This window comes from Pecten maximus, chromosome 4 (genome assembly GCF_902652985.1).
Source record: "Pecten maximus chromosome 4, xPecMax1.1, whole genome shotgun sequence".
Taxonomy (NCBI): domain Eukaryota; kingdom Metazoa; phylum Mollusca; class Bivalvia; order Pectinida; family Pectinidae; genus Pecten; species Pecten maximus.
Window position 1 is genome coordinate 22,149,061 of NC_047018.1, and position 17,188 is coordinate 22,166,248.

At 35.3% G+C, this 17,188-nt stretch overlaps 1 protein-coding gene across 2 annotated transcripts in view; it reads right to left on the reverse strand.

The window, feature by feature from the left end:
- Positions 1-295: 295 nt before the first annotated feature.
- The window catches only part of LOC117325513 (sushi, von Willebrand factor type A, EGF and pentraxin domain-containing protein 1-like), a 34,429-nt gene continuing 17,536 nt past the window's right edge, over positions 296-17,188 (reverse strand). For both annotated transcript variants that reach the window (XM_033881783.1, XM_033881782.1), the window contains exons 22-31: positions 12,001-12,180; positions 11,155-11,337; positions 9,308-9,490; positions 9,028-9,210; positions 8,480-8,662; positions 7,865-8,041; positions 5,161-5,349; positions 4,812-4,941; positions 4,445-4,512; positions 296-3,704 (exon numbers count right to left, since the gene is read on the reverse strand). In XM_033881783.1, the coding sequence (XP_033737674.1) occupies positions 3,697-3,704; positions 4,445-4,512; positions 4,812-4,941; positions 5,161-5,349; positions 7,865-8,041; positions 8,480-8,662; positions 9,028-9,210; positions 9,308-9,490; positions 11,155-11,337; positions 12,001-12,180 (1,484 nt within the window). In that variant the 3' untranslated portion in view covers positions 296-3,696. The remainder of the gene's footprint in view (positions 3,705-4,444; positions 4,513-4,811; positions 4,942-5,160; positions 5,350-7,864; positions 8,042-8,479; positions 8,663-9,027; positions 9,211-9,307; positions 9,491-11,154; positions 11,338-12,000; positions 12,181-17,188) is intronic.

The window sequence follows — 17,188 nt, forward strand, 5'->3', positions numbered from 1 at the left end:
GTTTTAAAGTACGTTCCATTTTAGAATAAATTTGTCAATTCATTTTAATATATTAAAGATCGTTTGTAGGAATGAACTTGCCTATTTGTATTTTTTGATGGCAAACTTCCAAATGATATATAACTTGATGAGTATGTGTTAGATAACAAACTGTGTCGAGTTAATAAATGCGGTTAGAATAATAATAGATTTGTACCTAAGACGAAATTATTTGTAGTGTTGGGATTAAAAAAAATCGGTCGAAACCATAGCAACTAGTAAAGAACGTGGATAAAGAAAACGAATTACACCAATATTGATTGAATACGGTTTATTACTTGCTTACGCACCTCTTTTAAGATAGAAGTGGGGGTGGATAGATGTGTGCTTCCAGATAGGGAATGTTCTCTGGTGAAATCGAGAGTATTGACTCTGTGTCAACAAAGCCTTAACACAGCGGTAAAGACACACATGAAGGAACCAACATATAAGATTCAATTAAGGAGGACTGTACAGCTACTGTTGTACGGCTTCCCATCGTAAACATTGTTGACTTTTTATTTTGAAGTAACAAAAGTATTCGACATGAGGTCAAGTCTACTAGGATACTAATATATATCAACGCTTGAACATACAATAAAAACACTCTATATTCTAAAATTAAAGTTTTATGACGATTTAAATCATATGATGGATACCGAAGAAGAAACAAATACGAGTCAGTTTTAAGTACACTTTTATGATGTTGACAATACTGATGAACTACGGGTATGTATGTGGGTATAGATGATAGTGAGACTGGTGATATAATATATCTATTGTAAAGGCTGTCACGTCTAAAAACAAGTGATTAACGAAATTGAAACTCAAAATCGATATGACAGAGCCAAAAAGATATAAAAAAAAATGTACTACCCTTGAAAAAGTACAAGGACCATGTGTTCCAGAGCGTTACGCGTCTTCTGCCTCAAAGCAGGGGAGGGGTTGTGTAGATTTCGTTGTTTTCGAGAACAGGATAAAATCGCCAAACGCACATCGTAAATGAATTAATCAACGAGAAAATAACATAACTTTTTGCAAAAAATACAGGTTTTTGCTTCAAACATCTAATCGCACAAAAAATGAATCAACAAAAATCAACATATGATATATCGTCTTCTGCTGGATTTAGTGAAAGGACGCGTCTCCGTGTCATGTAAGATACATTAGTAGAACTACATTTTGTTTCTTTTCTGGAAACAAAAATGATATAATTCTCCTTTGTTCTTCAGGATATTCCTTGAAATATAAAGTCACGACCACTATTTGTTTGGTATACAAAGGGTTGGACAGAATATATGTATTTATCAGTGATAGATATACAGTATAAGCCGTATAAAATATATAACTGCACCATAAAGCAGTTTCGTTCTGGTGCCAAAATTTGAAATCCAGAGGAAAGATAAGACATAGAAATGATCCTAGTAAATGTAATACCATAGAAATGCCACCTAATATATAATCTAATCCATACAGATACAACGAACAAGACCAGACAAAGGAACATTTGATATTTCAGTTTTTAAAAAAAGTATATTTCACCAAATGAAGTCAAGTGTTGTCACTTTCAGAAGATTTCTACACCAACATGGTTTTTTTTAGAAGGTTTTCTTTCTTTGCGTTTGCTGTGCCTTTTTTTCCCCTCAAGATGACTGTAGTAGTGGAACCCCTTACGTTGACTGTCCGTTCATTTTTGAATTATTTTCCAGACAAGCGACGTCGTAATTGACCTCCACAATTCAAAGTTAAAATTATTTTTTGAGGTGCTTAAGTGTGACCCAACTTTAGATGGTTTCACTGTATTACACCATGTAAAAGAATGTATTTAACATTATTATGATTTACATATTTTAGAATTATTTGAGAAGATTTGACGTCAGTTGAGGAATCAGATGTGCTTCACCAGTATTTTAACATGACTCATTCACATTACAGCAAAAAGATGTATCCTCTTTAAATAGGTGTTATATTTCCTTTTTCATAATCAGAACAATGCACATTAATGCAGGGTATGATAAATTAACCCCTGTTGTTCCTGTTTTTCGACTGTTATGAGGTAGTTCCAGAGCAAATTATGATTATACTAATTGTAATTGCTAAATTACTAGTGTAAAACCACGATATATATGTATCTCACCATTGTTAAGCTATAGCGAAACACCTGCTGTACCATTCTCATTGATAGTCAACATTGTACATTCCACGTAACACAAAGGCATAATTCGCCTACAGCATTTATGAATAAATAAAAACTTTGTTATCATAAGCAAATACACTGTAGTTAAGTATACTGTTACTGTTTGCCCATACATACATGTATTTAATGCATGAATAAGTATTTCCCAGATCTACTGATCCCCTATAGACCTCCCGTTATGTTGGCATGTGTTGCATTGTTATAATACCCGTATCTGTGATATTCAAAGTTGTACACAAGTCTTATATTCATTTTGCTTGACCAGCCACTGATGAGTTATAAAGGGACTCAATAACAATATTAAACAGGGAATGTATACCTGTCTTTCCTTCAATATGTGATACTGTAATAACATCTGGTGATCACCATTGGAAGTACGCTTATCACATATCATTGTCTATTTCTCCTTCACAGGCAGTTAAATTTATGCTCTCAGAGACTCTTTGAAATAATTGGACGAGTGGCTCGGAGTTATTGCCCATGTATCCGACGAAGACAGATTTACACCATTATCCTATAATGTACGTTAGGACACTTTTGATGCCTGGTGCTCCACCACCAGCTTTAAATCTAAAAGACTGTCTACTTATAGAAATTAACAATAAAGCCTCATTTATTGAAAATCTCATTGTTCAAGAAAATTAAATTCAAGCGGCATTTGAAAAGATAAAGGAGAGATGGTTGAGCCGAGAGCAGCATATCTCCTAACCACACAATATGTTGATATATGAGTATTGTTACCTGTTAAGTACTATTTTGATATATAAGTATGCATAGCTTGTGAAATAGTATGTTTTACAGTAAAAGTTACTTATACCATATGTCCAGGGATATTATAAAAGTGTCCGAAAATATATGAACAGAGAAAAGTAATTAAGAACGAGATGATTTTGAAATATATTGGCGATCATGAGATGTCAAACAAAACTTTAAACTGATATTTTGCGTGAAGTCTTTCTGATTTCAATTTAGAATTTGAATATCAATTCAGAAACATACAGAATCGGAACAATAAAGCATTCTTAAAAAGTAACATACAGGAATCAGTTATATATGGATAAAAGAAATATCATAAATGCTCTAACATTACTTCTCATCGACGAAAGAAAAGACACAATCAGCTAATAGGTAACATGTATTCTATTTTAAGAATATAAAGCTGCATCGTTTTTAATATGGATGATAAAAATACATCATTCTTAGCAAACATTCAAAGAGTTATACATAAAGGACACCGCGGTTGTGTCCCTTGGTAGACGTTCACATAAAAACAAATCTTTCTCTGGCAGTGATAATGAAGTGTGTGTGAGCAGACAAAATAGGTTCCAAATGCGATATTTATCAACATTTGATTAACGTATTACAAATATACACCAGCAAAATATCTGAATAAGGACATTTTAAAATCAGAAGCAATAACTATTTCATAATTGTTCTCTGTTCACAATGTAGGGTTTCTCTCTTTCTTGTGTCCTGCGTCGTCACAATTCTAAAAAAAACAAGCGATGAACTTTTATAATCTTACTATTAATTTCCCTCGCTTATAATGTATTTAGTAATACTATTAACTTCACATCTGATACTTTAAACAAAATGAAATAAACCATTAATAAGAAACTAATAATGAAAAAAATTAAATTAAAAAAGGCGAATATGCAACAATTCCTGCGCCACTACAATAACAATGACGTACTTTCTATTCTGTATAATGTGAAATAAGTGCGTTTTCAGTTGGATTCGTACAATCAGATTTTAATGAATCAAGAAAAAAATATCGCCATTGGTAAACCAGTCGTGTTATCGTAGTACACCTGCGCATACTTTTTCAACAGCCCATACGTCCCAACTTTATAGAGGAAGGCATCATCAATATTTGTACATGGGTAAAAGGAGCAGAACTCTTTTGAAGTAAAGTGTTTATTAATATGTTTTCTTTCAAAACTTTGAGGTGCTTAATATTGACTCTGAGATGGAAATGAAATGAGTTATTAGGATGACATTTTAAATTTGGACAGTAAAACTGTAATTCTTTATTCCCAAACGAAGCAACTGTTACACGTGTATACAAGTATTCTACCATTTTACATAACCGTTTTCTATGATTCACCCATACACACGTATCTTATTATTTTATATAGATACGAGTTTTCTATTACTTTACATATAAAAGAATTCCATTATTTTACATATATAAATATTCTATTGTACAAAAACTATACCTGTACTTACCGTCTTCCATATCTTTATAAGTAATATTTATATTAGAACTCTTTCGGCTTGTCTTTCTTCTGAATTTTCTGCAACAGACAAGCCACACAAGTAAAGATATATTTGGATTATCATTTAAAAAGTAGATAAATGATACATAGGAATACTCACTTAAAATTTTTAAAAGTCAACAAGACAGCGAAAACAAGTAAACAGGTCATAAAACCATTTCGCCGAAAAGTTGTATCAAGGGTCAAAATTGGAAGACATCAATTAATGACATTAACACCCATGTTGCATAATAAATGTATACAATACATTTCTGACGTATCATTGAACAGAAAATGTGAATATCAATAAAAATAATTGTATATGGTTTGATCCTTACCTTACAAGAAAATATGTTGCTGTTGCTACTGCTGTACCGAGAATTATGATTACACAGGCAGCAATGATGCCTTTATCAAGTACACTTAATTCTTCGCCAGAATCTGCTTCCGGTAACATCTTTAATGGAGCTAAAATAACAGACAAAAGAGTGACAGGTATACATGTATTATTCATTTGTTATTTTATACTTTTATCAAATACTCTTCGTTAACCTCAATAATCATATTGACATATATATAGGGTAATGATTAGTTGTAAATTGTGTGTGTGTGCGTGCGCGCGTGAAATTATAGTTTGTGATACTAATGTATGCTAAAATTATCTGAAATAAAAAAAAAATACTTCACTTTTTCCTTTTATTTTATCACAAGCTGGTAATGACGAATTCCATCTTTTATCTTTCGTGCACATCAGACCAACGTATTTTTTGTCATTTTTACAGCCGACAGATATCACCCCTCCTACAGACAAGGAAGCACCGGCATCCATCTTCATCACATGCAGGTCATTTAATGTCGGAAGTGGACATTTCACCGCTGAAAAGTATTATTGAAATATTTCAGTGCTAAAATCACAAGCAATTACCAACCAGTAAATGAAATCGTAATTCTAACTAGGTAAAAAAAAAAGCAAAATGAACATTTACAGGAGATCCTTGAAAACGTAAAACAAGATTATTGCAAGGTGTTCCAGAGGTACGCTTCATCGTCAACGCCCACTAGGTTATAACTAGGTGTTCCAGGGGTACGCTTCATCGACAACGCCCACTAGGTTATAACTAGGTGTTCCAGGGGTACGCTTCATCGACAACGCCCACTAGGTTATAACTAGGTGTTCCAGGGGAACGCTTCATCGACAACGCCCATTAGGTTATAACTGGGTGTACCTGAGGTACGCTTCATCGACAACGCCCACTAGGTTATAACTAGGTGTTCCAGAGGTACGCTTCATCGACAGCGTCCGCTAGGTTATAACTAGGTGTTCCAGGGGTACGCTTCATCGACAACGCCCACTAGGTTATAACTGGGTGTACCTGAGGTACGCTTCATCGACAACGCCCACTAGGTTATAACTAGGTGTTCCACAGGTACGCTTCATCGACAACGTCCGCTAGGTTATAACTAGGTGTTCCAGGGGTACGCTTCATCGTCAACGCCCACTAGGTTATAACTAGGTGTTTCAGTGGTTCGCTTCATCGTCAACGCCCACTAGGTTATACAATGTAACTAGGTGTTCCAGAGGTACGCTTCATCGACAACGTCCGCTAGGTTATAACTAGGTGTTCCAGGGGTACGCTTCATCGACAACCTCCACTAGGTTATAACTAGGTGTTTCAGTGGCCGAGTGGTTAAGGTGTCCCGACACTTTAACGCTAGCCTTCCACCTCTCTGGCTTGCGAGTTCGAAACCTACGTGGGGCAGTTGCCAGGCACTGACCGTAGGCCGGTGGTTTTTCTCCGGGTACTCCGGCTTTCCTCCACCTCCAAACCTGGCACGTCCTTAAATGACCCTGGCTGTTAATAGGACGTTAAACAAAAACAATGTTCCAGGGGTACGCTTCATCGACAACGCCCACTAGGTTATAACTAGGTGTTTCAGAGGTACGCTTCATCGACAACCTCCACTAGGTTATAACTAGGTGTTCCAGGGGTACGCTTCATCGTCAACGCCCACTAGGTTATAACTAGGTGTTTCAGTGGTACGCTTCATCGTCAACGCCCACTAGGTTATAACTAGGTGTTCCAGGGGTACGCTTCATCGACAACGCCCACTAGGTTATAACTAGGTGTTTCAGAGGTACGCTTCATCGACAACCTCCACTAGGTTATAACTAGGTGTTCGAGGGGTCGACACGCCCACTAGGTTATAACTAGGTGGTTCCAGGGGTACCTTCATCGACACCCTCCCCCCCCCATAGGTTATAACTAGGTGTTTCAGTGGTACGCTTCATCGTCAACGCCCACTAGGTTATAACTAGGTGTTCCAGGGGTACGCTTCATCGACAACGTCCGCTAGGTTATAACTGGGTGTACCTGAGGTACGCTTCATCGACAACGCCAGCTAGGTTATAACTAGGTGTTCCAGAGGTACGCTTCATCGACAACGCCCACTAGGTTATAACTAGGTGTTCGAGAGGTACGCTTCCCACACGTCACGACCCACTAGATTTACCTAGGTGTCAAGGGGTCGCCTTCATCTACAACGCCCACTAGGTTTAACTAGGTGTACCCCTGAGTACGCTTCAGTCGACACACGCCCACCTAAGTTTGATAACAGGGTTTCCAGAGGTACGCTTCATCGACAACGTCCGCTAAGTTATAACTAGGTGTTCCAGAAGTTCGCTTCATCGGCAACGCCCTACTAGGTTATAACTAGGTGTTCCAGGGGTACGCTTCATCGATAACGCCTACTAGGTTATAACTAGGTGTTCCAGAGTTACGCTTCATCGACATCGTCCACTAGGTTATAACTAGGTGTTCCAGAGTTACGCTTCATCGACAACGTCCGCTAGGTTATAACTGGGTGTACCTGAGGTACGCTTCATCGACAACGCCAGCTAGGTTATAACTAGGTGTTCCAGAGATTCGCTTCATCGACAACGTCCGCTAGGTTATAACTGGGTGTATCTGATGTACGCTTCATCGACAACGCCAGCTAGGTTATAACTAGGTGTTCCAGAGGTTCGCTTCATCGACAACGTCCGCTAAGTTATAACAAGGTGTTCCAGAGGTTCGCTTCATCGATAATGCCCACTAGGTTATAACTAGTTGTTTCGTAATAACGCTTCATCGACAACGCCCACTAGGTTAGGACTAGGTGTTTCAGAGGGTTTCATCAAGAACAATACACGGAAAATACAAAACTGACAAACATACAAAGCACACTGGTGTTCTCATATTGAAAGAAAGGTTTGAATTCAATTGCGAGGAAGTACTACAAACGAGAAATTAATCTGAGACAATTTCAAACTGAATATCTTATATTTTCATGATATTGAAAATATACATCTTTCTATGTATTCTTAAGGGAAATGTGTGTATTAAACAAGTACCTGTACATATGGATTCGAGTTTCCCCCATGTGCCGTCAAGTCCACACTGAAGTGTACGAGAGCCCTGGAGTTCAAATCCATCCTTACATTTGATACTAACAATATCCTTATACAGGTAGCTCGTCTTCTTTGGTATGATATTGTATTCAACTTCCAAAGGTGGCGCACACGATATATCTACAAAATATCAATGTTAATCGGTACAGATTAACGTTTTCCTAAATCATATTTTCTAAGATTTCTAGCAATTTACTCAAATCACAAATATATAGGTCTGATTCAACCCTGCTGCTTTTACTAGCTTTCAAATGAACTGTGACGGAATATCTACGCATTGTAAAGACCGTATACTATTACAATGAGCGCTTTAGCGATAAGATTTGTAATCTAGCACAACATATTTAATACTTTGATGTTAAAAAAAACCAAGTTTGTCATTCCCGAAATTTATAGCTTCGTTACATACAGCAACCGACCATTTTAAAAAGATAAATCATCATTCTTATACTTTCATTTTAACATATAACTACTACACGATGTAGATATATCATGGTACATAAAACTCTTGCAGGTGGGACAGATTATGATATATTGTCTTGTAGTTGGGATCCTTACATTGACATGTTGGAGTGGAAGCGTTCCAGGTCCCGTCCTTAAGACATTTCATATACGAGGAACCTACTACCCTCATCCCCGGCCGGCACCATATAGATATGACATCCCCGGGGGTGACGCCACTACCCTGCTCCACCATCACATACAGGTCGGAAGACAGACTCGGTAGCGCGCACATCATTGCTGAAATACAGTTGGTTTTATCTTTATATATATATATATATATATATAATGAGAATAATTTGTGATATTGTAATCAAGGCATTTCATTAGTTAAAATGTTTAACTTTATTTGTACACTGAAATCAAACACATATGTTGTTTATAAGCAGCTTGGATGATGAGTTTTAAGATATGCAATGCATTTAAAAAAATTAGTAGTAACTATGTACAAAAGTTATATAAGAATTAAGGACCTACCATTTATATTATATCGATATATAGACATCTCACTTCACCCTCAGTCAATATTTTTCTATCAGGCGATATAACACCTTAATGTCCTCACCAAAGACCCATTATTGATAAATATGTAGTTTCTTACTTACCTTGACAGTCTGGCAGATGACCTCCCCAATGGCCGTTTGCTTCACAGATCATCTCTTTATTCCCGACAGTCTTATAGCCAGACTTACATGCAACTGTCAGCGTTCCACCAAACAATAGGTCTGAGGAGCTATTTATAATATACTGCAGCGTATCTGGAGGGGTGGGCACTTGACATGAAAGGGCTGCACAAAAGATGGAGAAAATTATTTCCAGATATGTTCTGAGTAATTAGAATTTATATGAGCAAACATTTATCTATAACCAACGTTCGATACTAACCATCACATCTGTGCATTGTTCCGTTCCATGTCTTGTCATGCTGACAAGCTAAAGCGACAGGAATTTGGGGACTATATCCTTCCGCGCATATCACCAAGATCTTGTCTCTGTAACTGTAAACAGTTTTCATACCCCGAACTATAACGCTGTGGTCAGGCAATACCGGACTTGAGCAGCTGGACACTAAAACAAACACACATTTTTTTCTTATTTGCAGAAAAAGACTATTTACACATACGAGTAACAGTGTTGAGTTGTTGACATGAATTGTTACACATTATGTGCGTTTTAAGATTTCAACAGTATATAATAATCGTTATCCTCTTTATTGATAAGGAGCCACGATATAGATACTCTTGATAACAACATGAGTATATTTTTGTTTACATTCTTGATATATATTTAAACACATGCTTAGAACCATTTTGGTTTTCTCGATTTCCCTTCTAGATGGCCCTAAGATCACCTGTACAAACTCTGACTCTAGCATGCCTGTTTCATCGAATTACTTCGTTTACCCTTCACAACCAGGTCCGATTCAACCCTTTCTAAACCTGATTAACATTCCGTGCGGCAAGTTAACCAGTAATACTATAATAAAATGAACAACATTCCCTGGAGCAAAGAAACCAGTAATACAAAAGAAGAATGAACAGCATTCCCTGGAGCAATGAAATGAGTAATACGGAAGTAGGGAGAGCAACATTCCCTAGCGCAAAGAAAATAAAACAGTAATACGGAACTAGAATGAATAACCTTCCCTGGAGCAATGAAATGAGTAATACGGAAGTAGGGAGAGCAACATTCCCTAGCGCAAAGAAAATAAAACAGTAATACGGAACTAGAATGAATAACCTTCCCTGAAGCAAAGAAAACAATAATACGGAAGTAGAATGAACAACATTTTCAAGGGCAAAGAAAACAATGAAAATGAACAACATTTTCTAGGGCAAAGGAAGCAATACGGCAAGGAAAAGAGTAATCTGGAAGTAGAATGAACAACATTCACTACGACAAGAGCGTTACTCTTACCAACAAATAGTTAGCCAACCTTTTTCCAATGGATTTCCATTCGGGAAATGATGCTCGATATGTTATCTGACGGGCGCTTTAATACTTTTTACCAACGAATTATCTGGTTTTTTCTTTGCTTTCCTCCCGTCTAATTGACCAGGCATTCTTCATGTTTTGATTTTTTGACTCCCACGAGCTTGACCTTCACGATTGCTGATGCCATGACCTTGACACGTTGCTCATACCATCAAAAGATAATTTCCTTATCATTTGACCTGTGTGACCTTGATTGAAGGTCAACGTTAACAATAATCACCAGTGTTACATATAGCCAGCCATAAGCCATATCATTATGCCTCTTTTCGAAAAAAAATTTGAAGTTTGGCGAAATATCATTTTTAATGTGCGATGTGTAATCTTTCGCTATCACCTTTGTATATGCGACCATTAGAACATGTTCGTTTTGATCTGATATGTTTATATTTGACCATTATTTGACCCCTCAATAAAGTCTTGAATTTGATATATTCTCTTATCCCGACCAGGACCTACACCAGACACTAAGAAAGTGTGAAGTGAAGTTTTTCTCGTTCAAAATTCTTTTTAAATACATGTAGTTATATTTATAGATCCCCGACATTAACCTTCTCGGTATCGTTAATGTCAAAATTAGCTCGGTATTCTTTATCAGGTACTAAAATATGAGCGTTTAATCGTGTTTACAAGATATATGGAAATAAGAATAACTATAACAATAAGAAGAAAAACATAACGAAAATTATAGGGGTTTCCATCTGAAATGAAAATCTCTGATTGAATATATAATAAATTACCTATACATTCACTTGTGTCGTACGACCAGGAACCGTTGACCAAACAGGTGAGCTCAGCAGGACCTTTCAGTTCCATTCCGCTGACACAATTAAGTTGCAGCGTACCACCAACATTCATGTCCTCACTACGATTCATGATTACGTACTTTTCTGGTGGCATATCTGGTGGACTACATGTCACCGCTATAAATGGAAAGTGATTACAAAAACTAAACGTTGGTATATCTATCGTATACGTTATAATTGTCCAATTCTTACACTGGCTCACTTCTGATGTTTTACCTCCTTCGAGCCAAACTGATAAAGCAGTTACCAGCCTGTATTCGCTTTGTGTTTTCAATTTTACCACGTTTACCTAAACATAATTAACAAATCAAATTAAAAAATACATTATATAGAAATACTGCTAACAAGGGTTAATGGTGTCATCAATATGACGCAACGCTATACAATGGTGTCATTTCTGTTGCCTTTGACTTCAGGAACAACGGGAAATAATTATCATAATGTAGTACGGGGATATGAATATCTTACAACTCTATGTGAAGCGTTCATATTATATGATACTAAAATACACAGTTAAAACGAAATATATAAAAGATTATAATCAATGGATATAAAAGATTATAAGGGTTGGATAAACGTTTGAAATCAATGGAAATCATGCCTTTTACTCTGGTTAAGCGTGATTCAGTCATAGTCAATTTGTGTTTTATCACGAGGTTGAAGTAAATGAAAATAATTAGAAGATTATTATGTTAAATATTGTTAACTCTATATATGCTCTATACAAAAACGGGCATTAGTGATATAATCGGGTCAAATAAATAAAGTTAGTATACTCACGTACGCATTCTGGAACCTGACCGAACCACGACCCGTCTAGCTGACAGGTGAGGACATCATGAGATTTTGGAGTGAAACCCCTTTTACACAAAATCTTTAACGCATCCCCGTAAACGAACGATAATGTTCTATGCTCTATATAGCTGTTGTTGGTCAAAGTCGGCAGAGGGCATTTAACACCTGGAATGAAAACACCCCACAGATATGTTTTATTAGGTAACACCTGGAATGAAATCAAGCCACATATATGTTTTATTAGGTAGCGCCTTGAATGAAAACAGGCAACAGATATGTTTTATTAGGTAGCGCCTTGAATGAAAACAAGCCACATATATGTTTTATTAGGTAGCGTCTGGAATGAAAACAAGCCACATATATGTTTTATTAGGTAGCGCCTGGAATGAAAACAAGCCACATATATGTTTTATTAGGTAGCGTCTGGAATGAAAACAAGCCACAGATATGTTTTATTAGGTAGCGCCTGGAATGAAAACAAGCCACCAATATGTTTGATTAAGTAGCGCCTGGAATGAAAACAAGCCACTAATATGTTTTATCAGGTAGCGCCTGGAATGAAAACAATCCACTAATATGTTTTATCAGGTAGCGCCTGGAATAAAACAAGCCACAGATATGTTTTATTAGGTAGCACCTGGCAGGAAAACAAACTATACATATGTTTATTTATGTATAACACCTATATAGTATGAAAGGAACATCAACATTTTATAGGTCTTTAGGGCCAAACAATGGTGAGTGAAAACGTAACAACACCAGACAAGAGACTCAGAGGGCCTATAGCGCTCACATTGTTGGACTTGACCAAACGTCAAAATAATGTTCGATTCATTAATAGCTTTATTTGTTGATGTCAAACATTGCTATATATGGTCATGGAATTGGGATCTCAACTGATTCAAAGATATAACACAGAAATGAAGGGGACATTTTTATAACATTATTGGGTTTATTTCTGGATGCCCAAAAAAACTATATACGGTTATGGGGTCGGGATCTCACCAATATCAAAGATATAACAATAAAACTTAGCCTGTAGGGTTGGAGAAAACCCCGGGCATACTTTTATAACAATATTTTGTTTATCCCTTGAATCCCAGCAATGCTATATGTGGGTATGGGGTCGAAATCTCAACAAAATGAATAATATAGCCAGGAAAGAAAGTCCCTAGGGGTGGAGAAAATCGCATGGTCTTTTTTTTGCAATATGATCACGGTTATCTCTTCCTGTGCAGCAAATACTGTATATGGTAATAGGATAAGGATCTAAATCGTTTGAAAGATATCACCCAGAAACTAACATTCTAGCGGTAGTTGATTATAACAATATAGCCAAATTACTCACTTTTGGTCCACCTCGGCCCCTGGGGGTCATCACCACCATTTGTAGATTTATTAATACCCTCAATTTCAATTTCAACACATTTTATTGTCATTTAATTCGACAAATGGATCTGACATCAGGCATAGCCTATTTAAGTCATCTCCATATAAACATATATACAGGTAACAATTTTTTAATCTCGAATATAACAGAAGTAGTATACATAATTTTATATATATTAACAGGAACATATATATGAATATATATATTAATTTACGTAGTTGATACATACAATTGCCAAATCACAAATTAACAGTAGATTAGAGTATAATTTAAATAATGAAGTATATATCACTCCAGGTAGATTTTTTTCGGTGTGTATAAATTGAGTCAAATCATATGAATTTAGGTATTGTCTGTACACCATATTTATTGATAGAATTTTCATACATTACTTCCTTGGGCTGCAGGTCCTATAAAGTCCCCGTGTTAAAACACATTGACCAGTCACCCTAAAAGATGTATGAGAATTCATCAACAACTATGTTATACACATTTTTGCTAATACATATTACATAAAAAAAAAAAAAAAAACAAAAACGGGAGTAGTCAAAAGTGTTATCAATCTACCCTTAATTATTTTAGGAAATTTGTTACTTTATATAACTTAATAATACTATGACAACTTCCATCCAGTCCAATCTTGCCCATTTGCATAATGTTATATTGCTTGCAGGGTACTGTATGTGCTACATATATATATAATTGAGATTTACCCAGAATCAATATAGAATTGTCATATATAACATATGCATAACTAAATTACTATGAATTTTACTAATTGATAAAAATATATGTGTTTGTGTGTGGGAGTGTGTGGCATGGGTGGGATATATATTGCATGTTAGATTATATGTTAAATCTTCCAGTTTCTTGTATATATTGTGTTACAAATTTTAGAATATTTATGTTGACATTAGTGTTACATAAACTACATCCTTTTAGAAGAGTACTAGCATTATAATGGTTGTGATCATCTAAATGGTTTATTTGTGCTAAGTTCTGAATTAGAAGTTGTCTAGCATCAATAAATATGGGACATTCAAACATAAAGTGGTGTATATTTTCATCTTCATAGTTACATGCACATGCTGCAGACTCAGCTAGATGATCTTTGTGAAGATCAGAGTTTAGGTTTGAGGCTTTATTTCTTAGTTGACAGAGTAGTAAGTTATATTTTCTTAGTCCGTAATACTTGAAAGTATCAGTTATCTCTAATATGTTATTATTATTATTATTATTATTACCTGTAGATTTAATAAGTGTTTTGAATTTGTTCAATGAACTAGCATTTAATACTTCTCTATCTAGCTGGTTAAGTTCATTCAGTGTTGATGGGAAAAAGCTATTTGAGTAATTTTCCGTCCTACAAAATGGAGGATTGAATAGTCGATTATTCCTGAGTGGATATCTAACATGTGTACATGTGTTATCATTAATGTGTTGTTCAACAATGTCTGCAAGGTATTTTGGTGTTTCTTTGTTCAGTATTTTGTACATTAATATAAGTTTATGGTTCTTTCTTCTACATTCAAGAGTTTCAATGCCAGTTTCAGTATATAATTTATCATGAGATGTCCCCCTTCTTAATCCTGTTATTATTCTCAGCGCTTCTACTTGGATTGATTCTAAGTAGTTTTTATTTTGGTTTGTACAGTTATCCCAGATTACATCACCGTATTCTAAAATTGGTCTTATATACGAGATATAGATAGTCAAAAGGCTTTTTCTATCAACTTTATGTTTTAGTAATCTTAATATGTTCATTCTTTTGTATGCTTTATCGTGGATATTTGTTATATGATGGTTCCATTTACCGTCGCTACTAAAAGTTAGTCCTAAGTGTTTGTGATCCAAGACACAGTTGATTGTATCATTAGCAAATAGGATATCAGGGTTGATTATCTCCCTTTTTCTGGAAAAAAGTACTGATTCTGTTTTTAACGGATTGAAGTTTATATCCCAATTTTTTGCCCATGTATCTATATTATCTAAATCATTAGTTAGTTTTCCAGCTATTTCAATATGGTTATCGTTAATTATTTCATACAGTGAAGTATCATCAGCGAAGAGTTTAATTTTACTTTGAACACAGTCGGTTATGTCGTTGATGTATATTAAGAATAAAAAGGGACCAAGTACAGAGCCTTGAGGGACACCTGCGTTTATATTTTTGAATGTTGAGTAAAATCCTTCTGTTGAGACTCTTTGCTTCCTGTCAGAGAGATAATTCTTAAACCACTGTAGTACTTTCCCCTTAATACCATAAGTTTCTAGTTTATAAAGTAGGCCTTCATGCCATACTCTATCAAAGGCTTTGCTGATATCACAGAAGATAAATCTAATTTCATTATTTTTATCCAAGTTACTTACAATAGTATCATATATTTCTAATAATTGGTTAATAGTGGAGTCTTTTGGTAAAAAACCTGACTGGTGCTTTGTAATTATATCACAGTCTTTCATATAGTTAAACAAATATTTAAAAATAACTTTTTCAATTATTTTACTAAAACATGGTGTGATAGATATAGGTCTATAGTTGGAAACATCACTATTTGATCCCTTCCCTTTGTAAATTGCATTTATGTTAGCTGTTTTCCAAGAATATGGTATAATACCTGATTCAAGAGTTTTATTGCAGAGTAATGTTAGAGGATGTATTAGAGATGGGGTTAATTGTTTGATTATTTTTGGTATAATGTTATCAGGACCAGGAGGTTTTTTATCATTAAGTGTTAATAGTTGATCTTTAATATCTTGTTCAGTGATAGTGATATTTTCTATTCTAAATGGAAAGTTATTATCAGGTGGATCAGGGGGTTCAAGGTTAGGAGTGGATGTAGATATTGAGCAAAAATAATTGTTTAAGCATTCAGCTTTATCAAATGGATGATGGATAACAGTGTTATTATCACATAGCGGAGGTAAACTATTAGATATATTATTACAGTTCATTACTGACTTAGCTATTAATACCCTCCACCTAAGAATACTACCAGTCAAATATGATTGAAACACATTGCTTAGTCCCAGAGAAGAAGACGTTTATAGCAATATAGCCAAATTGCTCCCTTCTGACCCCATCCCGCAGCCACTTACAGATGCTTCCAGTCAAATTAGGTTAAATTCCAATCAGTAATTAAGAAGAAGTCGACGGACGCAACGGTATGGCATAAGCTCAGCTTTCGTGAAAAAAATATATTGGTACACTCTCGTGTAGTTTGAAATGTAAAAAGTGGCTACGGTTACTCAAATCTTGTGATGTAGACCAACAGCTTTTAAATGGCTATGATTTTTGCATATGCTAACAGTTTTGAAAATAAATGCTGTTATAAACACTTTCCTTTTTTAGGTTATAGATCATTGCAATGCAATGAGAAGTGTCTAAAGGTATCCGGATCTTGAACTTATTCTTTATATCTTCTTTACATATCCTATTTCAGAAAATATCTCTAACCTCTGACAGTGGGCTGGGGATTATCATTATTCAATATTATAGAAAAAAATAATCTGAGATCCCATGCATTTTAAGGTAAAAAATTCTTTCAAAATGCTGTTTTCATGATCTTACGATATTTGTATGAAAGAATATTACCCTGTGAGCAATACTTTGAAATGCATATTGACCGTCTGTTTCAGCAAACAAACAAAAAACAAAAAAAGCAAAAACGGGGATTGGCCCACAATAAAATTGTATTGTATTTTGAGAAAATACATTCTGTAGTTCTCCTTGTTATAAGCAACCGCCAATTCTGGTAATAAATGGTAAATTAAGGAGCAACA